We start from the raw sequence: 25,692 nt of genomic DNA, 5'->3' as shown, positions 1-25,692 counted from the left end.
TGGTCTCGATTCTAGGATTCTCCGAGTCCACCTGTTATCATCATATCTGCCTGTGTAACCGGCACAGCGCGATTTCATTTTTTTTTTTAATTTCTTTTGCGATGTCCCTGATCTTCGTGCTACGTCTTATCTCGGTGTTTCTGATCTCGCCTCTCAGTGATATTCCAAACTAGATTTATTCCACTGCCCTTTGCATAATGATAGAGAATATCAAGTACAGGGTGAGATGATCCTAATCACAAATTTTTATTCAAATCGATGCATGCTGAAATCATTCTTTTAGGATAAATAAATTCTTTATATATACCTCCAACAAGGGTGCTTTTAAGGGTTGAAATATTATGATATTATATCCTAAATCATAAAACAATCATTATTTAACTAATAAAACCAAATGTTAATCATATTAAAGTTTAAAATATTATTTTATAATTTTTTACAGTTAAGGGTAGTTTTCACCCTTAAAAAAACAAAAGCGTACAATTGCTCAATATAGAAAATGAACTAAAGGGTAAAATGAGCCTATTACCAAATTTTTGTACAAATCGATGCTGGACGAAAAAATTGCGAGGTTTTGCCATTTTTTCAGCTTCATTTTCTGGCCTAAATAGGGATGTATTATGGTAATTTTTTTGTGTTTTCGTCCAGCTTTATTTGCATGGTGACAGTTTCACATTAGTTTTTTTATGTTCCTATTTTGTAAAGTGTGTTCCAACGAAAATTTGACCCCCGCCCCCAGAAACCCAGAAACCAAACGTTTTTTCACAATTAAAAAAATACGTCAAGTTTTATCGAAAAAGCGAAGAATTCTAAATGCAAAATTGATGACCTCAAATGTAACCCCCTACCGCCCCGCATCAACTTCCAGTTTTTTAAAATAGCAAGTGTAGTCGAGTGACACATCATTTGAAAGGTAAATTTTTTCTTTACATGACCCTCCATTTTTTTTTAATTTGCGGAATAGCTTTAAAGATAACACTGGTAAACACACAGTTTGCTGCCGGAAATTTTTTTACTGTTTCTAGGTAATTTGGGTCTGCTGAATCCAAAAATGCCACCAGATTTGTTCCATCAGATCGTTTTCAGAAAATACGACAACAGATCACATTTCTAGCATATAGGGTAATTTAACGCAGCTCCACCTACATATGTAGTGCTGCTACCCATGAAATAAACCAAATACGAATAAAAAGTAAGATATTAATTGTACTATAATGTAATTACAAAAATCATCACACATATCTGCCAAAAAAACTTAACTTTATCTCTAACCTAACCGGCAGCGTCGCAACAAAAATGTGTTATTCGGCGTCACCTAAAAACTTCCTTTTATATGATTTTCTTGCAAAGGCTTTAAAAGGACGGTCCCTTTGAAGACTCCAGCAGTAATCCGTCATCATGTGATAGCCCCATCTTCCTGATACCCCTCTTTCATCGTTTTGATATCTTGGTGAAGATTTTCTGGGAAACGGTCCAAGTGGCTGTGGAAGTAATGAATTTTAATACTCATATGACAACCATATTTGTTAAAATTGTTGAGCATTTATTCCACTTTAATGCTCAATTGGTATACTTCCATATTTGTTGCCATTATGTAGAAGCACACACTTTAAACTTCGTTTGGAACTGTCGATAAAAAGATGCCAGTGATCTGGTGTATACTCCGATACACCCATTTTTTCTAACAGTCCTTTAAAAAAACCGTATCATCTTGCTGAGAAAAAAAGGTAAAAGATCTTTTATCTCTATTGCCGTAGTATGTAATTTTGGTGTCTGAGTGACGAACATTCTTTTCTTTTAGTCTGGAGGTAAGCAACTCGGAAGAATCCTTGGGAAGGTTCAAATTTCTGATAAGATCACTTAGCTCTTCCTGAGTAAAGCGCTCAGGACGTGTTGAATCCCCTTCAAAATCACTGTCGTCTTCCTCAAATCTATTAGTCTGCAGTTCGTCAAATAATGTTTCGGCATTATCCTCTGGTAACATAGGCAGGCTGCTAAATATTGAAATGGGTATCTGCTCAAGCTGATGTGGAATTGGTCTTATTGCTGAATCCAGGTTAGGATATGTTCACGTATATCGATTGTGACGATTAATGCCCTTTATATTCACAAGACAGAAATACCAATCGTCAAAATGATTTTTGGTTCCCTCCATACCATTGGAAAACCAAATTTGAACATTTTCGTTGTTCTTTCGTCCACTCACTGTCGCAAGTTTTCAATACAAGTTTTGCACACTACATGTGGAGCTCAGGATTTATCTTGATCTCCTAAATTACCACCAAAATAGGCCTTTTGTTCATTTGCCCATTTGTCTTAGAATTTGTTAAGTTTGTTTATAAACATATTGCAATTATAGTGGTGGAATATACAGAAATGTAAGAATATTTAAGTATTTGATAAGTATGTTATACCTATCTCGAAAACTAGAGCTGATACAAAGAAAAGGTTTTTATTTTTGGAATCAGCAGAGATGAATTAACTAAAATCAGTTGATTTTTTTTCGGCAGCAAGACAAAAATTTTTTTTGTTGGGCTGTGTAATTTTGGATTTAAATATTTTATAATAAATTTGTTAAGTCTAACATTATCTTCAAAATTATTACGTAAATTAACAAAAATAGAGTCATCATCATTCTCTTCATCTCTCTTCATCATCTAATTGCATTTCTCCATAAAATTCTATCTTGGGTCATATCAATATTAATCCCCTTTACCAATATGTCCTGCCTAATCGTCTAATTAAAAAAAAATAGAGTATCGTGTAGAAAAAAAATTTACCTTTCAAATGATGTACCACTCGACCACACTTGCTATTTAAAAAACTGGGGGTTAATGAGGGGCAATAGGGGGTTACATTTGACGGCATAAATTTTGCAAAAAACTTCGTCCCCCTTCCAATATAATTAGATGTTTTTTTTTAGTTTGAAGAAGCTCTTGGTTTCTTATTTTCTGGAGGGTCAAATTTTCATTGGAACAGACTGTATAATATTTCGGCACTGAGTTTCCTTAAATATTGACTCTAGAGCGAGCGTGAAAAATTAGGTTAAATATTGTCATTTCTTAGTGTATTTAAGTTAAAAAAGTTATATTTTTTAATCCGTTTTTAATTTATATTCATGCGTATTTTAATAAGGGTCCCGATTTTTGCGTACCTTCCTGTCTTTCCTTCTTTTATTAAATTTGTTCTGGCTGCGATTATGCAGAACAGCTTAATCAACGGTAACGTTAAGTCTTATATTAATTTAATTAACTTAGGGCAGTATGGGATAATGAATATTCCATTATAACAGCGTTGTGAAAATTGACAAATTACTGTAACTGAGCCTTATACTTACTATTAATCTTACTGAGAGCTCAAACGTAAACCAGGCATTACACAGATGGTCCACAATTTGGAAATATGGATAAGGCTTTGTGCAATTTATATACGCTGCATCCTCTGGTTCGCATTTTTCTCGCATTCCTGGATGGGTTTTTAAACAAAATGAGAACACCGATACGCAAATGAAGAAGACGGAAGCACCAGCTACAATCTGCAACAAACATTGGTGTCATTAATCATGCATGTATTATGAAGTTATTAGTTATAACGAAACAACTACTTAGTAATAAATCAAGCAAGAAACAGAGATAATATATCTATAGATAATCTACTTAATAGCATAACCTACTTTTTTAAATGTACTACTAGGTATTTTTAAATTCTGATCTACTAGAGTAAAAGATATATTCTAGAGTAAAAGATATTTGTATTTTAGGGTTATTTTTTGTTAGTTTTTACTATTTTTCCTGGTTCAAATAATAACTATGGAGAATTAGTAAAAGATTGCTATTGTCTAATTTTTAAAATATATGATAATTTTTTCGAACTAGTGATGATTGATTAATGTCAATATATTACTATATTGACGAAAATAAATATAGTAAAATAAAGGTTCGTAGATTTTTCGATTTGCCAAGATGTAGTACCTGGCATAATTTAATTTATTTTTTGATCTGTTTGTCCTTCGTACAGTGTGTGTTTTATGTTATGTGTTAGTTGCCAATTTAAAAATTTCATTTTTGCCAAACAAATAATGTTGCATTTTGCTGGGATATCTTCCTGATTTGACGAATGCCCCTGATGATGCTAGCGAAAGTATACTTAGGCAAGATTTAATTAAACTAGGTGCTCGATATCTGCCTTTTCTTCTTCTTCTTCTTCTTCTTCTTTTTCTTCTTCTTCTTCTTGTAAAGACATGACTCTGTCTGTTTTTTAATGTGCCTCTAGTAAGTTGTCGTTCTATCATTTTCGTGGTCTTTCCACTGATTGTCTTCCAATTGGGTGAACCGGCTCTCGTGTCCTTACTACTCCATTTCTTGTCATTCGGTTTATGTGGTCATTTCATTCTATTCTTCTGTTTCTTACCCAGTTATTAATGTTATCCACCTTGCATCTCCGTCATATATCTGTACGTCTAATCTGCCTTTTATTCCTATAAAAACACACAGGGTGGTTGCAGGGTGGATCGAGTAGCTCTGCGGTTACCACATCCGGTCCTCCGGATAAAATGTAGAGGGTTGATTGGCAAGGTTACCTATCAATCGGAAAAACGAATACTGCTCAAAGAAACAATGTGAAGCCTTTTATCTGACTTTTATTCCTATAAAAAGAAAATAAATATACCTGAAACCCAGATCATAACAAATCTTGTAGTCAGAGAAGATATAAGCGTAAATACAGGATACATAGACCAGATAATGATCTATGAACAACTAGGTCACGAGGTTCGCATAGGAAAAGGTGACCAAAGCGTTAAGCTTCTTCGTCAGATAAGATTGACTTGACGAGCCTTCAACAAGTTGAACCACATCTTCAAATCATCCGTAAGTGCAAAAGATTCGTATAGCTTAAAACGCGATGGAGCCTGCTATGTTGAGCGTTTCACTGCGATACAACACCCCATATCTCCAGCTGCGACAAAGATCAGGAGTGACTGATGCTGTAGAGAGAATAGCAATACTGAAGTGAAACTGAGCAGATCACGTAACTAGAGTGGCAGATAGATGGATAAAGCGGATGTACTGGAATGGAGAACAATACATGATACCTACTGAAGCAGAGGTCCTTCACAAATACGTTGGACTGGCGATCCAAAATGTCGTCATGGGAATTGGATGCAAGCTGCAGAAAATTGAAACAGATCGAAAATTATGAGGGAGATCTATATCCAGCAGTGGATCAAACTACAATTGAACAAAGTTTGTGGATATATTCTACGGACATATTGTAAACTTCTCACTTATGCACATACCGTTACAGATCAGCAAATTTATAGTAGTGAAGTGACTAAAACCTCTTCTTCTTAAAGTGCCCTCTCCTCAATAAGAGTTGACTACTACAATTTCAAACTTTTCTCTGCCTTCAGCTGTTATTATTAGCTGTTCATAATTTAGCCCTGGCCATTGTCGGATGTTTCTGAGCCACGATAGTCTTTTTCTTCCTAGTCCTCGCTTTCACTCGATCTTTCCTTTCATTATAAGTTGAGCATATTGGTACTTATTATTTCCCAGTACTAGGTATAATGTTTTTCTAACTTTCACTGTGTTGAAAAGTGATCTTTCCTTGCCTATCTTATACAGCACTTCTTCATTTGAGGTAGGCGATGTCTATATAATTTTGAAGATTATCCGGTAGATCAACATTTCAAAGGCTTCCAATTTATTTACGGTTAATGTTGTAAGGGTCCATATCACAAAGCAATTTTTAGATTTTATCGAAAGATTTCCTGTTGTATTCTCGATCTTATTTCTAGATCAGGATTTAGGCTGCTATCGATACAACATCCCAGGTACTTAAAACTACTGACATTTTCAAACTTAACCAGACTGATGCTTTCTCCTAATTTCACAGCTTTCTCTATTTGAATATTTACTGCTAATTTTACGTCCATAAAATGTCATTACATTTTTTATCTACGACTGACACATAATATATGTATTATACTTGTGGTGTTTGCAATATAATGCCATATAATAATCCCTTAGGGATTAATAATGCGGGATTAATAGCTATTAATCCCTCTGGCACAACAATCACAAAATTCACCACGGAAACAAAATAATCAACCTCAAAAAGTGTCACTGTCAAACGAATAGTATATTTGAGGAGGCGATTTAACTGGATTAAAGCGTCATGGGGGCTGGAAGTCAACACAGGTAGCTGAAGGATACATTGATCAGTCTATGAGAAACAAGGCAACTACAGCAGATACTATCGCTAAAGAGATAAACAGTAATGTACCATCTTCTTGTTCTACAGCAACCGAGATCCCAAATATTTGTATTAAAAACTCTACTAAAGTTAATGATGATCCTCAACCAATTCAGTTTATTAATTGTACTATTACTAATTTTAATGTTTTTAACAAATAAAGTTGTTCATTAAAAATCTTAAATTAATTAATTTGTCGTAGATAAAGTAGAGTATACTACTCGCAATAATGGCTCTCATTCCCTCGGAATGTTACTCCCTCGCCGCTAACGCGGCTCGGTTCGTAAATATTCCTCGGGAATAATAGCCATCATTATTGACTCGTGGTATAATCTACTATTAAGGTATCTGGTACATTTGTATTTATATTGCAGCCCCAATACTATCCAAAACTAAATTTTTTAGCATTTTTCCATTTTACAAATATTCAAGTCTTTCTTCTATTTGAAAAACTACCTGTTGGAATTTTGTGATTGTTTTTCTTAATGTTCAACATTAATGTGTAACATTCTGTTGTCTTAACTCTCTTATTTTTTCTCTGTATTCTTTATGCTCTGAATGTCGATGAGTTCTTTTGATTGTTCTTTGATCCCTTTACTCACTCGTGCCCTTATTTCAGCACCAGAACTGCCTATTTTTTGACTTTAACCAAAAGCACGCTGTAATTCTTCTCCTTGAACTCCTTTTCTTTTTGTCGTTTTGTGTTGTGGTACCATCGCTTACCCTTCGAAATCGACATTTATTCTTATCTTTACTGCTCACTAAATAGTTTCCCTTTCAGCGCGATAAGGACCCCGCCCGGGTCGACTGCTCTGAAACTGACCCTTCTTAGAGGTAACATTTTAATTTATTTCTTTGTGATAAATATGAGGAGTATACAATCATTATATTGTTAATTTGTAGTAATTGTTTAATACGAAATACAGGGTGAGTCATGAGGAACTGTACATACTCCTACCTTGTATAGAGGCTCCTATGGGGAATAACAAATGGCCATTAAAAAGTGTCTGCTCCCATTGTTTAATAATATACAGGGCGAGTTTCGCATTTTGACAGAAATTTGTATTCGTCAAAATTTTTGAACGGTCAGATCGTTGTGTCTTATGTTGGTCACTCGTTACACTATTACCACCTAATCAACTGATTTATTCAAACTAGAAAAAAAAACAGGTCCGGCTTCAAGAAAATTAGTTCGTTTGGGTCTTACAAAAAATTTCACCCTGTATACGCTTTTTGAAAACTATAATATGAATTTTTTCAAATTAGACAAACAAGCAATTAAAATGACATATTTATTTTTTCCCCACACGATTACTTAATTTTTTATAAAATAATCGAATTTGACTATGAATTAAAAGTTTGGTAAAGTGAACCATAGATTTAAAAAAAAATAACTTTTATTACAAAAATTAATTTTTTTTAACAAATATTTAATTTATGTTACCACCCAATCAACGGATTTATTCAAACTAAAAAAAATCAGGCCCGGATTTAAAAAATTAGTTCGTTTTGGTCTTAGAAAAAATTTCACCCTGTATACGCTTTCTGAAATGTCTAATATGAATTTTAGAAATTAGACAAATAGGCAATTAAAATGGCATATTTAATTTTTCCCCACACGATTACTTAATTTTTTATTAGAAAATCAAATTTCGTCGGTATACTGCGAAAACCAGATAAATGACAAATTTTAAAATATTGAGTTAAGTATACCAAAATTATCAGCTTTTTACGCTCTAGATACAGGTAAAACCCAATAAATGATACGACTTACCATTCAGCAGATAATTTGTGTAATAAACAAATAAGTTACACCTAACCAACTTTTTATTTTCAAATAAAACAATATATCGCTACTTACTTCCACAAAATCAAAGTTCTGTTGCATGTAAAACCAACTAAGCGCACATTTATATTTGCCAGACAATATATTTCTACTGCTGTATATCTACCATATTCAGTAAAAAAGTGATAAGTGTTTTTAATACAGTGTGATTTATTTTGATTTACAGGTAAAACCAGGTAAGTGATCGCACCTCGATCTTAAATTTAGGGCTAATCAGCTAGGTCTCTTAACTTGCTCAAACTAATGATAGAATATTATTTCTGATATATGCATCTTTCACTAGCATATCGAATATCAAACACAACTGGTCCGCTTAATTCAAAATAAAGCACTAAACTTTAAAAACGTTTTTTCTCGATTTCGGTATTTCGACATTTACCTGGTTTTCGTAGAATACCGACGATTTGTCAAAATCGGAATTTTAACCTAAAAATGAAAAAAAAAATCACCGTATAACTCGCTACAACTCTATTCCAGTTTAATATTTTTTTCTGAAATTTTTACAGCACATATCTCTTACCATTGTGAAGACTATGAAAATTGTTGTAGACTTTCAGTCTTTTTCTCATAAAAGTTATGAATTTTTAAAAATGAAAGGTGCAGATTCGTTAATTGCAAAGTTAAATCGCAAAAATTAAGTGAAAAAATTTAAAATTTATCTATTTGATCACGTCTATGTTAAACTATAGAGTCCAAAAAGAAGTGTTATGGGTTTTAGATCTAGACGTGGCGTATAGAAAAAACTAGTAAAGCTTTTAATTTTAAGAAAAACGTTGTTTAATTTTTTTTAATTTTATGGCAAAATTCCGATTTTGACAAATTCGATTTTTTAATAAAAAAATAAGTAATCGTGTGGGGAAAAAATAAATACGCCATTTTAATTGTCTATTTGTCTAGTTTGTAAAATTCATACTAGAGTTTTCAAAAAGCGTATACAGGGTGAAATTTTTTCTAAGACCAAAACGAACTAATTTTTTTAAATCCGGGCCTGATTTTTTTCTAGTTTGAATAAAGCAGTTGATTGGGTGGTAACATAAATTAAATATTTGTTCAAAAAAAATTTATTTTTGTAATAAAAGTTATTTTTTTTAATCTATGGTTCACTTTACCACCCTTTTAATTCATAGTCAAATTTAATTTTTTTATAAAAAATTAAGTAATCGTGTGGGGAAAAAATAAATATGTCATTTTAATTGCTTATTTGTCTAATTTATAAAATTCATATTATAGTTTTCAAAAAGCATATACAGGGTGAAATATTTTCTAAGACCCAAACGAACTAATTTTTTTGAAGCCGGACCTGATTTTTTTCTAGTTTGAATAAATCAGTTGATAAAGTGGTAATAGTGTAACGATTGACCAAAATAAGTGACACATCGATCTGACCGTTCAAAAATTATGGAGAATACAAGTTTCTGTCAAAATGCGAAACTCGCTCTGTATATTATTAAACAATGGGAGCAGACACTTTTTAATGGTCATTTGTTATTCCCCATAGGAGCCTCTATACGAGGTAGGAGTATGTACAGTTCCTCATGACTCACCCTGTATAAAAAATGTTTGTTACTAAGTTTATAGAATTGAACAATTTTTAATAAACTCATTCATATTATTTGTTTATTTATATGTACAGGCTTTCGAATCACGGTTATATCAATAAAATCTAACCACGTCTGCACCAACCATTTCCTGAAATCCATACTTGCCAACGCACGCTTGTAATAAAATTTACCACTCTTTTTATTTCAGCTACACCACCATTTGCCCGGTGTATAATACTAAACAAAATTGAATGAGTAAATTTTATTGAAAATTTTAATGGAAGCAAACTCAGTTATCGTGTCAATTGTGTCTGAAAATAACTTGATAGGGCTTTCAATCAGATGTAGAGACCACCATTTATTTTGTGTTAAAACTAGGGCACCAGCAGATATTGTCAGTTCGTTAACTGATAATATCATACCTGAATGACCTTTTTGCTCTGGTATAAATTTGTAATTCGGCTGTTCAAAATATTAATCTGGTAACCAAAAAATACATCAATCATTTTAAAAATAAACGTGATGAATTTTTGGGGTTTTTTATGTATTTACGAGTCTGCATTTGATATGTCTTTACAGGGTGTATAAAATTTGATCAACGTAGTAAAAAATTAATTATTGTATTTGCTGACAGTTGGGTAAATCTCGATGTCGGTTGGTACTGGGTTCACTAAACAGAGGGTATTAGTATCATTATTTCCCTATAAACATAACTCATTCAAAATGTAACAAAGATCTCTTTCCAGAGCACACTTTAAATAGTATGATACAATTGATCCAAATAATGGCATTACCCAGACATCCAAAGTGAAGGTTATCCTTCAACCACAAATTGTTCTAAATGGTTCACATAATGTTCAGAAAAAAGTCACACCATTTTGAGCGTCAGGTTTGGGGGGGAGAGGGGGGAGAAATCGGAAAATTCGTAGTTTTTTTCGTAGTTTTTTAGGTTTTTCGTCAATATTTCTAAAACTATGCGGTTTAGCATGAACAATCTTCTATACAAAAATGTTCTACATTAAATTTGAAATAAAAAGGCCCTATGCATACTCCTTCTAAAATGAACGGTTCCAAAATTACGGAGGTAGTATAGTATAATTGGTCCAAAAAAAGGCCTAACCCAGACATCCAAAGTAAAAGTTTTCCTTCAACACCAAATTGTTCTATATGGTCCACATATTGTTCAGTAAAAAGTTACACCATTTGGAGCGTCCGGTTTGGGGGGAGATGGGGGAGAAATCGGTAAATTAGTAGTTTTTTACGTTTTCGTCAATATTTCTAAAGCTATCCTTTAGCGTAAACAGTGTTCTATATAAAAATGTTCTACATAAAATTTAAAAAAAAAAGGTCTTATACATAATTGCCATAATAGACCAGGGTAATAAGACAAAAATATACCCTGTTCGTGACACTTCAGCAGCCAGGGTACTGAAGCGTTTTTTCGACAAGTAATACCTATAGGAACAAATTGTAACTATTTCCTGCGTAGGATCTGGCGGCCATTTTTATTTATAAACAATTAACTGTCAAAAAATGGCATTTTCCCCTTTTTTTTCAAATCGATTGAAAACAATGAAACTTATGATTTCTTTAGTACAAATATCTTTGAGATTATGGAAAAAGCTTTAAAATGACGTATTGCAAAGTTTGATATACTCATTTATTGTTCATATAATTGAGAAAAAAGGTCGGAATTGCAAAAAAAAATTATTTTCGCAATAACTGCTGTAAAAATTAGTGTACAGGTTTGAAATTTTTGTCAAGTGAGGGTTCTTTGGTGCTTAATATGTGATAAAAATTTCAAAGCGATTCATTCAATTGTTTAAATTTTATTCGAATTGTTTATCTCAGAGAGCATTTTTTTTGCAATAACATAAGTCAGAAAAAAATGACGTTAGGACCTTTCCACAGGTGTCAAATGGAAGAGCATGAGCTATATTTTCAACTTGGTTTAGAGAAAGCGAATAAAAAATGCATTTATTAGTAATAAATAATTATGCAAAAGTATGTAAATCTTCCCTTATAAACTTTTTGAATAACTTTTTCCAAAAAAAAATAACTTTTTTTACCCTGTTTTAAGTGCACAACTACCAAGTAATGTTATTTATATCATACTTGATTAAAAATTGTAATAAATATATATAATTTCTTATATAACAAAATAAAAAGTTTATAAGGAAAGATTTACGATACTTTTGCATAATTATTTATTACTAATAAATGCATTTTTTATTCACTTTTTTAAACCAAGTTGAAAATATAGCTCATGCTCTTTCATTTGACACCTGTGGAATGGTTCTAACTTCAGTTTTTTTTGACTTATGTTATTGCAAAAAAATGCTCTCTGGGATAAACAATTTGAATAAAATTTAAACAATTGAATGAATCGCTTTGAAATTTTTATCACATATTAAGCACCAAAGAACCCTTATATGACAAAAATTTCAAAGCTATACACTAATTTTTATAATAGATAATGCGAAATTAATTTTTTTTGCAATTCCGACCTTTTTTCTCAATTATATTAACAATAAATGAGTATATCAAACTTTGTAATACGTCATTTTAAAGCTTTTTTCATAATCTCAAAGATATCTGTACTAAAAAAAACCATAAGTTTCACCGTTTTCCATAGATTTGAAAAAATATGGAAAATGCCTTTTTTTGACAGTTAATTGTTTATAAATAAAAATGGCCGCCAGATCCTACGCAGGAAATAGTTACAATTTGTTCTTATAGGTATTACCTGTCGAAAAAACGCTTCAGTACCCTGGCTGCTCGAGTGTCATGGAAAAAACCTTATTACCCTGGACTATAATTGTTATGAAATCAACGGTTCCAGAGTTACGGAGAGTGAAAAGTGGAGGTTTTCGATACTTTTTTTATTATTTGGGCAATTGATGATAATTTTGGTTGGTGAGGTTGACAAGGGCTTATCACTAACATACCATCGGCCACTAAAATAGTAAATTTTATTTACAAAACACAATCCTGTTTAATAAAATTTATTTCATCAGTAATAAATTGCCCAAAAAATATGAAAAGTATCGAAAACCTCCACTTTTCACCCTCTGTAACTCGGTAACCGTTGATTTTATAACAATTATGTATAGGACCTTTTTTGTTTTAAATTTTATGTACAACACTCTTGTGTAGAACATTGTTTGTGCTAAACCATAGTTTTAGAAATATTGTTGAAAAACAAAAAAAAAAACTACTAATTTACCAACTTCCCCCCTATCTCCCCCCAAACCGGACGCTCAAAATGGTGTAACTTTTTAAGGAACAATATGTGGAGCATATAGAACAATTTGGTGTTGGAGGAAATCTTTTACTTTGTATGTCTGGGTTAGGTCTCCGTAACTTGGCAACTGTTCATTTTAGAAGGATTATGCATAGGGCCTTTTTTATTTCAAATTGAATGTAGTACATTTTTGTATAAAAGGTTGTTCATGCTAAACCACATAGTTTTAGAAATATTGACAAAAACCTAAAAAACTACTAAATTACCGACTTTTACCCCATCTCCCCCCCCCCCAAACCGGTCGCTCAAAATGGTGTAACTTTTTACTGAACAATATGTGGACCATATAGAACAATTTGGTGTTGGAGGATAACTTTCACTTTGGATGTCTGGGTTTGGGTCTAGCTATACCATACTAAAATTAATATCAGAGATATACAGATTTGCAAGAAATGCTTGTGCATATTTATGTCTGGGCCTGTGGTTGATAAAGCAGCAGCACAGTATAGGATAAGGACTAACAAAGAGCTCGAAGAAGTATACCCAGACCAGAACACTCCAATGGGCAGGATACCTTTTCAGAAGACATTGTGACGAAAGAATAGTAAGGCTGGCATGGGAGAAGTTCCAACTGGAAGAAGACCACGTGGACGCCCTCGACTGCATAATATAGCAGGAAACCTGAACACTGTGGCCGTGGAGAATTGGATGGAGATTGCTCAAGACAGAGAACAGTGGAAACATGTTGTCGAGTCGGCTAAAACCCACGAAAGGTTGTAACGCCACGGAGTAAACAAATATCTTTATGTCTGTGCCATTACCCGAAGCAGTGTCATGCTTAGGGGGCTCCACAAAGTTGTTTCATTGACGGAATCATAGTAATTTGACCTCGTAATCTCCCTCATGATCTCTCATCTTGGTGATTCGACCAATGTAGAATTTGTATGGCTCGTAGTGTTAAATTTAACCAAGACATAATCATCTAAAGCAGGAAGATCAAACAATTTTTCAAAGTGTTCAAGCTCAACAGCAAATAAATCATCATCCATGTTGATATTGTCGTCTGTATTTACACATTGAATATCTTCATCGTCATCCTCTGATGAATCAACGTCCTTTATTTGTGCAGATCTTTTGTTCTTGGATCCAAACAACAGATCGTTTTTTTTTGCCTTTTTCATGGAAAGTGGAACTGTCTTCTTCTTTTATGCAATGGCTTTCACTTCTGGAGTTCTTTTAGCTTCTTCTGCCTGTCTTCTTCGACTTTCGATCAATTTTTCGTTCTCCTGCATATGGATAACCACGAAAATCTTCAGAAGAGAGGAAAACTTGACTTGGGTCAGCTGCTGGATCAAGGCCACTGAGTTTTATATAATTTGAAGTGGTTTCTTCTTCTACTTGTAAGAGAACTTCTACTTGTGCACTTTGCACAAGAAATCTGTGAAATTATATTAGAATGTGTCATACTTTTTGAATGAGCTGTGTTCAAGGAGGATGCTGTTGTATAGATTTATGCTGTTTTCCGAGGGTTTTACATCAAACAAGAGTCAAGAGCTGCACTATAATAAATCTGACAAGTCTTAAAGCTAGTAATGGTAGGGGAGCCCAAGGGAGCCCCAGGGAAACCTGGTACCCTGTAGATGTACCTCTACCATATATTGGCTCTAAACACAGGGGAGTTCGTTAAGGGGGGCCGAAAAAAAAATCCTTAGAAATACTCGAAATCGTCAGATTAAAATAAGGTAAGTTAAGTACTTATGCAGATATAATGATACAGTTATTTTAAGTGATAATATGAATGGATTACAACACCTTTTAGATGCCATTGACACAGTGGGAAGAGAGTTTGGCCTAAATATAAACTGTTCAAAAACAAAATACATGGTATTTAGACTATTTAGCCGTTTGGCCCATCAAGATTCACGGTTATATGTTGATGGTCATATAATTAATAATAAGTACCCAGTTTTAAATATCTTGGTTGCCATATTACTGAACAACTAGATCCAGATAAAGAGATAAAATGTAGAATCGAGATAGCCCGCACGACATTTTTAAAAATGAGGTCATTCTTCTGTAATGATACCTTGCAACTTCAACTTCGAAAGCGCATGATTAAATGCTACATTTGGTCAGTCCTCTTGTACGGTGTCGAAGCATGGACATTAAAAATATCCACCATTAACCGTTTGGAGGCCTTTGAAATGTGGCTGCACAGACGTATTCTAAAAATACCATGGACGGCTATGCTGACAAATGTGACAGTCCTTAAGAGAGCAAATGCTACCCGCGAGCTGCTTGATAACATCAAATATAGAAAGATGGCCTATTTTGGACACGTAGTAAGGGGAGACCGGTATAATATTCTTCAACTCATTATGATGGGTAAAATCGAAGGACGCAGAGGAATTGGTAGAAAGCAGGCCTCTTGGTTGAAGAATATCCGAGAGTGGACAGGAATAAAGAAAGCAGATCACCTATTTAGAATAGCTCGAGACAGAGACAGTTTCGCCATGTTAATCGCCAACGTCAAAGGGACTTGATAGGGCACGTTAAGAAGAAGAAGTTAAGTACAGTAAAACCTGTCAGTAACGGCCACTAAAAATGAACGAACTATTGGCCGATATAGAAAGGTGGCCGGTATTGCCAGTTTGTGTAGTCCACAAATACATAAAAGATAATTGGAACTTTGTTTATTTTATTATTAAAAGCAAATATAATTCTATATATGAACGGACTACTAATACTACGAAAAAAAGGGGATGTTAAGCTTTGTTGACGAATTTTTCAATTCACTCATTTTTTTATAATGTCCTTTGATAATTTGAGTTTTTACAACACCATATTTTTCGGTCAACTTTTGTAATCTTAAACCGTACTTATAAATAGTGACAAACATTTCCTCTTTTATGACATTTTATGACCACCACACCGACCCTAATTGGACCGCGTTATGTAATAGCGGATTAAGCGCCAAAATGTAGTTTTGAGATAAATCGGTTTAAAGATTTTAAATTTGTTTTTGGTACTATTTCTAAAATATAGTATTGACATGTTTCATATTTAATATATTAATGCAAATGTAAATAGACTTTTACATGTGTTTAAAATTTTTAAAAATAATTTATATTTTAAAAGTTATTCGATCAAATGTCGCTTAATTCGTTAATGATTTTTTAAGATGCATGAGTTAAGATCCGAATACCGGATTAAGAGACATATTTGGCGCTTATTCTGATGTTACCTTACAAAGGATGTCTTTTAATTCGATATCTTAAACGTTAGTAAATATGTTATGTTTTGTAATAAAGAATTAACCGACTATTCGTGGCGCTTGATTCGTTATTACACTTACAAAGATGCGGATTTTTGTTTATGACAATGGATTATGTACCATTATTGGCGTTTAGTTCGATATTACAAATCCTAGTGTGAGATTTTTTTTACTTACTTACTTAAGCCGTCCTCTTGTACCTTACGGTGTCGAGGTAAGTGGAGAAATGAGACGTCTCCATGCCTTTCGGTCGGTAGCTAGTCTTTCTGCTTCTCTCCACCCAATATTTCTTTTTCCGCAATCCTTTCCAATATTTGCATTCCACGTTCTTGCTGTCCTGCCTCTTCTTCGTTTGTTGTCAGATGCCGCTTTCCATACCCTCTTTACAGTTCTACCTTCACTCATTCTCGCCATATGTCCGAACCACGATAACTGTTTTGTTTCAAGCGAAACGAAACGAAACGAGATTTTTTTTAATAAAATAAAAAATGTCGCTTAATACAGGCATTTAAAAACATCTTTTTTTAAATTTTTTTTACAAAAAACATATTTTTATACATAGATTTGCACCCTAGCTGCAAGATGGCACTAATATCTCGATTTTGGACTTTTGGCGGTTAATCCGTTATTACATAACGCGGTCCAATTATTTAATCCCTTTTTAGGTAGGTACAATAGGTATTAAATAGATTACTGGGAATTTCTATCAACAAGTTGACAAAAATATTTGGCCGACATTAACAGGTAAATTTCTATAAAATGTGCTTTTAAAAATATGTGATTATATGGCCGTGTCCGTATTATAAAGGTGGCCGTAAATACCAGATAATAAATAAGGGAATCGACATATAATTTGTTTGGTGAATTTTGAAATTGGCCGTTAGTACAGGTGGCCGATTTTGACAGGTGGCCGATAACACAGGTTTTACTGTACAAGCAAAACAGTGTATATTTCAAAAATCTGACGATTTGGGCGGGACGTAAGGAAATGGGCGAGTCACAAAATTTCACAAGAAAAAAGCGAATATTTCGCGAAATGAGCGATAGATCTAAAAACTAAAAAATACGTGCTTAATATTTGTCAAAAATCTAACGGATGATACCAAACACGACTCCCCACGCAGAGGGGTGGGGAATAAATTTAAAGTTTTAAATACGAATCCCGCGATATTTCGCGAAATGAACATCAGATCGAAAAACTGAAAAATACACTTATTCAATATGTTTGAAAAATCTATCGAATGGCACCAAACACGACCCCCACGGAGGTGGGGTGGGGGTTACTTTAAAATCTCAAATAGGAGCCACCATTTTTTATTGTAGATTCGGATTCCTTACGTAAAAATAAGTAACTTTTATTTGAAAAATTTATTCGAATTATGGATAAATGTCGCTATAATCGGAAAAAACGATTGCTGGAAATGGAAATTTAAATTAAAAATGGAAAGTCCCCCCTAAAATGGAAAACTTTACTTAACTTTTTTTGGTTTTAGAACCTACTCTTCACAGCCCAATAGATCCCCAAAGCGCTCGAGTGACTGCACATTTAGCATACTTTCCTCCTCTACTATAATATCCAGTAGTTGCATTTTATTGGGTGAATGGGGAAATAAAGTCAAAACTGAAACGCTATTTTCCTTGCATAACATGAGAGCTTCCAGAAACAAATAGTTTTCTAAGTTGTAATAAATTAGAGAGCAGGGTTCTCTCCAGAATCGCAGGTATAGTGAATGAAATGAATCATAACTTCCACAAATAGTCCTGATGACTTCCAATCAGAAGGGATGGCTAAGCCTAGTATACCTAGACATGCTCCTAGGAGTCATTTGCTTCTCAAAATGGACACGGGGAAAAATCATCACTGATGAAATAGCGCTGCCAGATGCAGAAATTATTAATTCTGTAATAGCGTCAGTGCCTTTTCCTCCACTTGTAGCATTTGTGCATTTTTCAGCACTATTCATTGAGGTTTGTCTACAGTTTATGTGGCTGTTTCATCTAAATTAAACACCCTAGTGTCATTAGCAAATTGTGGATGAGGTTAACACATTTCTAAATTTCTTATATTAGGCCAGGGTAATAAGACAAAAAATACCCTGTTCGTGACACTTCAGCAGCCAGAGTACTGAAGCGTTTTTTCTACAAGTAATACCTATAGTAACAAATTGTAACTATTTCCTGCGTATGATCTGGCGGCCATTTTTATGTATAAACAATTAACTGTCAAAAAATGGCATTTCTCCCTTTTTTTCAAATCAATGGAAAACAGTCAAACTCATGTTTTTTTTAGTACAAATATTTTAGAGACTATGGAAAAAGCTTTAAAATGACATATTACAAAGTTTGATATACTCATTTAATCATTATACTCATTTAATAAAAAATACAGACAAGATGGCGCTGTAAGTGTAGGTTGTGCTAGGTTGGCTCCTGTATATAATTGTGAAAAGTAGTGGTTAATATTTGTTAATAGTTAAAATTTATGATATTTGGTCTTCATCAAGTAATTATGACCGAAAATATAAGAAAAACCCGTCAACAACAGAAGGAGCAACAGCAACTTGAAAGTCAGGTTAAACGACTAGAATCTGACGTGAAAGGTGGCATTGAGGAACTAAAATCGCTTATAGGAGAACAAAATATGGATGAGAGTTCCAAACCCAATTCCAGTAGTAAGAATATCTTAGAAAGAATTAAAATGCTGGAAGATAATTTTAATAGATCCCTTAACAGTATCAAAAGCGAGATAGAAAAACTAAGAGACACGTCTAATTCCTCTAAAAAAAGGATGGAATATCAACATCAGAACTACTTGCTAAACGGTATTGTGTTTAACAATATTCCAGAGAGTGAAGAACAACTACATCAACAGGTAGCAAAAATCATTAGTAATAAATTAAACATACAAATATCCGAAAACGATATTAATTTTTGCTATCGAATTGGCAAAAAACAAGAACGAGCTGTCAGTCAAAGGAAACCTCGACCAACGGCAGTTATGTTTATAAACAAGTGGAAGCGTGATCTAGTGTTCACAAATAAAACAAAATTGAAAGGCAGTGGACTTGTTATGATGGAACTCCTCACAAGAGAAAATCAAGCTCTTTATAAATACGCGTGTGACAAGTTTGGCTATAAGTGCTGTTGGTCGTGGAAAGGCCAAATTTTTGCAAGTGTCGGTGGTGAAAAGAAACAAATCACGAGTTTGGATATGGGAGACTAAATCATAATTTAACCAGTGAGTAAAAAAATTTATTTGTTGATTTCTTGCTATTAACAAAAAGTTGAGCTGTGGGGCCAACTATGTGCCATTTTTGACAATCAAAAACACAAACTTTACGTAGAGTCCTAGTTTTTTTTTGTTTGTTTTCCCATTAATTACTTGTTTCTGTTTATTTATTATTGTAAAAATAAATGTACAGTTCTACAAATTTAAATATTATGCCTCTACCTATTAGTGCGATATAATTATTATTCTCATATTAAATTAGATATAAATAAATTCTTCTTTTTATATTATGATTACTTTTGGTCATATTAATGTAAGATCACTGACTGCACATTTTATTGAATTCAAAAACTGTGTTCTCTTAAAAAAATTTGATGTACTAGCAGTTAGTGAAACTTGGCTTACAAATTTCATTACCGACAAGGATATAGGTATAGATGGGTATAATGTGATAAGAAGGGATAGAAATGGAAATGGGGGAGGTGTGGCATTCTATGTTAGATCTCAAATTAAATATAAAGTTCTACAAACAAATAATAACAGTATTGAACACCTTTGCTTGGAATTGTTCGTAAGTAATAAATCATATGGATTCTGTGTTGTATACAAACCACCTAAATTTAATGTCCGACATTTTTTTGACGAGATTGAGAATATTCTATCTGATGTTTTGCCGTTGATTGAAACATTTTATTGTACTGGTGACTTCAATGTTAATTTGTTAAATACTGATTGCCCTGATACTAGAGCTGTCTGTGATTTTTTTGAAACAATGGGGTTACATCAAGTCATAGATCAGCCGACTAGAATTACATCTAGTACGGCAACCCTAATTGATTATATTTTAACTACAAAACGAAGAACAATTCTTGATGTTGTCGTGGAATGTGTTGATTTTAGTGACCACGAGTTGTTGATATCTAATATAAATATAGAGATTAAAAAGAAAGAAATTGTTTATAAGACTGTAAGAAACTTTAAGGCGATAAATCAGACCGTATTCTATGAGGAATTACAATCTCTACCGTGGCGAAATATTTTTGATATTGAGGGTCTTGATGATAAAGTCGAGTTTCTTACCAATAATATAATATGCTTACTGGATCGTCATCCTCCCTATGTAACCTATAAAATTTCGAAAAATTATGCACCATGGATGACTGACACTTTACGTATTATGAAAAAAGAAAGGGACAAAGTATTGAGTTTATACAAGAAATACAAAAACATCCAAACTTGGGAGGAATACAAATCAATTAGAAATATGTTTACTTTAGCTGTCAGAAGAGAAAAAAAGGCTTTCTATTCAAAAAAATTGGATAATAAAAACGGGAAGGATCTTTGGAAATCCTTAAAAGTTATAGGTCTTGGTAGGGAAACTCAAAACAATACGCAACTGTCAGAAAATTTAAGTGATATTTCGGCAATGAATGACTACTTTATAAATTGTGTTCCCAATATGAATCCTAATTTAACACTTAAAAACTTTTATAGTCATAATTGTCGTGTGGACGTGGAAGCAAATTTTTCATGTGTTGAAGAAAGTGACGTTTTAAATGTCATTAAAAGTATAAAGAGTGCTGCTACCGGATATGATAAAATAAATATACTAACAATTAATATGTGCCTTCCCTTTTTATTGCCTTATTTGACACACATTATTAATGCTTGCATTCTAAGAGCCGAGTTCCCGTCAATGTGGAAAGTTGCAAAAATTATACCGGTACCGAAAACAACTAATCCGACAGGATATAACGAAATCCGACCAATTAGTATACTGCCCACTTTCTCAAAGATACTAGAGAAAATTCTAAATCAGCAACTACAGGTTCACTTGAGTCAACATAAAGTTCTACCAGAAAATCAGTCTGGTTTCAGAAGGGATCACAGCTGTACTTGTGCCTTGTTAAAGATAACTGATGACATATTTGATGCCTGCGATAATGGTTTAATCACAGTGCTGATACTTCTGGATTACTCGAAAGCATTTGATACGCTTGATCATTCGCTATTAACTTCAATGTTTAAGTATATTGGTATGTCTCAGCGGGCATCGGATATGATATCTAGTTATCTCAGTAATAGAAGTCAAGCTGTTCATTACAACGGTAGAACATCAAACTATCTTAATACAAATAAAGGGGTACCACAGGGCTCTATTTTGGGTCCCAAATTGTTTAGTATTTACACTTCAAACTTTCCTGCAAACTTTCTCTCTTGTAACCAACACTATTTTGCTGATGATACTCAAATATATTTATCTTTTAAGCCTGATGAGTCTGAACAGGCAGTGGCAGCAATCAACTATGATTTAGAAAGAGTTTATCAGTTTTCGACTAGCCATTGTCTTCGACTTAATAACAACAAGTCGGTAGGCATAGTGTTTGGTTCATCGGCGCGGAGAGAAACCTTTCTGAGAGACTTTGCTCACATGATCACCATCGATAATTCTTCAATAGAGTTTAAGGAAACTGTGAAAAACTTAGGTTTACATATAGATCAAAACCTAAGATTTGGTGGTCATGTGGCCAAGTGTTTGCAGAAAAGTTATTTGAACCTGAAGTTTTTATTCCAATCTCGTCATATATTTACTAAAAAATTAAAAAAATTACTCTGTGATACTTTGGTGTTATCACACTTTAATTACTGTGATACCATTTATAATTCCTGTATCACAGAACGTGACAGTTATCGGATACAAAAAATGCAAAATTCTTGTCTGCGTTTGATACATGGTATCCGTAGATATCAAGCAATTAGTTACAAACTTAAAGAAACAGGGTGGTTAAGTATGAAACATAGAAGACATGTACATTCAGCTGGTCAATTCCAAAAAATTATTATTTTCAAAACCCCCCCGTATCTCTATAATAAAATAAAATTCCGTACTGATGTACACAATATTAACATAAGACATAAAAACACCATTTCTATTCCTTATCATCGTACACAGCAATACAAGCGGTCTTTTACATATCAAATAGCCCAAGTTATGAATAAATATACTACTGGTACTAATTTTACTCAAAACAAATTTAGAAGGTTCGTTATTGAAAAATTAGGAAATATTGCATAGGTAGAGTTGGCTGACATGGTATGAGTAGAGCTTACATTCAAAGCGCATATTGGTAAACTAAAGTTAATTAATGTTACATTTTGATTTATTTTTATTTAAATGTTAGTAGGTAACCTATTATACATAATCCTAGATATTTTTTTTTATTATTTGTTTTGCCCAGGTTAGCTGAACAGACAGGACATGTATTCTGCCCCGCATTATACATCTCCTGAACTGAAACTCGCCTGGAGCTTTTTTTTAAACTAATATTCATTATGTGAATAATATTATAGAATGAATAAAGGCCTTTATTATTATTATTATTATTATTATTATTTATTGTTAATATAATTGGGAAAAAAGGTCGGAATTGCAAAAAAAATATTTTCGCAATTACTATCGTAAAAATTAGTGTACAAGTTTGAAATTCTTGTCAATTGAAGGTTCTTTGGTGCTTAATATGTGATAAAAATTTCAAAGCGATTCATTTAATTGTTTAAATTTTATTCAAATTGTTTATCTCAGAGAGCGTTTTTTTTGCAATAACATAAGTCAGAAAAAAATGACGTTAGAACCATTCCACAGGTGTCAAATGGAAGAGAATGAGCTATATTTTCAACTTGGTTAAAAAAGTGAATAAAAAATGCATTTATTAGTAACAAATAATTATGCAAAAGTATCGTAAATATTTCCTTATAAATTTTTGAATAACTTTTTCCAAAAAAAAATAACTTTTTTACCCTGTTTTAAGTGCACAACTACCAAGTAATGCTGTTTATATCATAATTGATAAAAGATTGTAATAAATATACAGAGTGTTTCATTAATAATTGTCCATAAAGTAACTGGAGAAACCTTAGCACAAAATACTAAGATTTAACCTAAAACACTTAAATAAAATGTGGTTCCTTACCGAGTTACCGGTGTTTTATCTAAAAATTTAAAAACTATTTTTGCACAGCATTTTAAAACTATTTGACGTATCTTTTCCATACTTGGATAAACAAACGTTTCTAGCTGCTACCAAAGGCGTACGACAGGGGATAGTGAATGGTTGACCCTTCTCAAATTCTACGCCACTGGTGGAATTACTAATTTAGTGCCATTTTTAGTTTCTCCAATACTTTCTACGTATATAATATACTCCTCATTGGTAACGATAAAGTCATTAGTTTTCGAGATATTTGAAGTTAAATATGAAACGGCACAGTTATTTTGATTAATTTATGATAATATGATTCATATGATTAAAATTTAAAAATTATTTGTACCCAGTACTTAAAAACTATTTGGCGTATCCTTATCATACTTGGCAGAAAATGTAGGTACTGTACACCCTGCTAAATTAAGATAAATAAACGTTTCTAGCTACTACCAGAGGCGTACGACAGGGGATAGTGGCTGGTTGACCCTTCCCAAATTCTACGCCACTGATGAAATTGCTATTTTAGTGTAATTTTTTGATTTTTCAATACTTATTATGTAAATAATATACTCTTCATTCATAACGATAAAATGATTAGTTTTCGAGATATTCTTTTTCTCATGATCATCTTTCAGTGCGTCACAGTTTTTCGATTTCTCTCTAACGCATTAAATTGTATGTGACAGAAAAAAAGGCACGTCTGTGAATACTTTGGTAATTATTCTAGTTTGGTGATTATTCTACTTGTCGATAGATGGCGCCATAATCAAAAAAGAATTATTTATTAAATAAAATAATACTATTATCAATATAATCTGTACAATTTATAAGACTATCCAAATGAAAGAAAATACCATTTTATAAATGCAATAGACAAAATTGATTTGGTTTTATTCCAAATTGAAAATAAAATTTGACAACTGTCAGATTTAACTAAAATGTCACGTTAGAATAAATGTCATAAATGTGTATTATCACGGACTTACCTTTTTTTCTATAATTTGTGACGCACTGAAAAATGTTCATGAAAAGGAGAATATTTGAAATTAAAAATGAAGCGACACAATACATTAATTAAAATAACCGTGTCGTTTCATTTTTAACTTCAAAGATCTCGAAAACTAATGACTTTATCGTTACGAATAAAGAGTATATTGTTTTCATAGAAAGTAATGGAGAATCCAAAAATTGAACTAAAATGGCAATTCCGCCAGTGGCGTAGAATTTGGCAAGGGTCAACCATTCACTTTCCCGCGTCGTACGCCTCTGGTAATAGAAAGAAACGTTTGTTTAACATAATTTAGTAGTTTGTACAATACCTATACTTCCTGCCAAGTATAAAAAGTATACGTCGAATAGTTTTCAAATGCTGAGCAAAAATAACTTTTAAATTTTTAGATATAACACCCTGTAACTCAGTTAGGAATCACATTTTATTTAAGTGTTTTAGGTTAAATCTTCGTATTTTGTGCTAAGGTTTCTCCAGTTACTATATGGACAATTATTAATGAAACACCCTGTATATAATTTCTTTTATAACAAATAAAAAGTTTATAAGGAAAGATTTACGGTACCTTTGCATAATTATTTATTACTAATAAATGCATTTTTTATTCGCTTTTTTAAACCAAGTTGAAAATATAGCTCATGCTCTTTCATTTGACACCTGTGGAATGGTTCTAACGTCATTTTTTTCTGACTTATGTTATTGGAAAAAAAATGCTCTCTGGGATAAACAATTTGAATAAAATTTAAACAATTGAATGAATCGCTTTGAAATTTTTATCACATATTAAGCACCAAAGAACACTTATATGACAAAAATTTCAAAGCTGTACACTAATTTTTCAATAGATATTGCGAAATTAATTTTTTTTGCAATTCCGACCTTTTTCGCAATTATATTAACAATAAATAAGTATATAGTATTTTTACTACAAAAGCGATATTACGTAGGTCAAAATTTTTGACGTAAGAGAACTGTCAAAACATTAGAATGTGACTTTTCATTATTGTCATATTTATTATAAACATGGCAATAATGAAAAGTCACATTCTAATGTTTTGACAGTTCTCTTACGTCAAAAATTTTGACCTACGTAATATCGCTTTTGTAGTAAAAATACTATATCAAACTTTGTAATACGACATTTTAAAGCTTTTACATAATCTCAAAGATATTTGTACTAAAAAAACCATAAGTTTCACTGTTTTCCATTAATTGGGAAAAAAAGGAAAAAATGCCATTTTTTGACACTTAATTGTTTATAAATAAAAATGGCCGCCAGATCGCACACAGGAAATAGTTACAATTTTCTCT

The 25,692-nt window shown here is 32.6% G+C and overlaps 1 protein-coding gene across 5 annotated transcripts in view; it reads right to left on the bottom strand.

Moving 5' to 3' along the window:
- Positions 1-25,692, bottom strand: part of LOC114328732 (potassium voltage-gated channel protein Shaw) — a 597,781-nt gene that overhangs the window by 90,996 nt on the left and 481,093 nt on the right. For all 5 annotated transcript variants that reach the window (XM_028277676.2, XM_028277680.2, XM_028277679.2 and 2 more), the window contains exon 5: positions 3,338-3,535. In XM_028277676.2, coding sequence (XP_028133477.1) covers positions 3,338-3,535 — 198 coding nt within the window. The remainder of the gene's footprint in view (positions 1-3,337; positions 3,536-25,692) is intronic.

This window comes from Diabrotica virgifera, chromosome 7, assembly GCF_917563875.1.
Source record: "Diabrotica virgifera virgifera chromosome 7, PGI_DIABVI_V3a".
NCBI classification, from domain to species: Eukaryota; Metazoa; Arthropoda; class Insecta; order Coleoptera; family Chrysomelidae; genus Diabrotica; species Diabrotica virgifera.
This window is presented reverse-complemented; position numbering and strand designations above follow the sequence as displayed.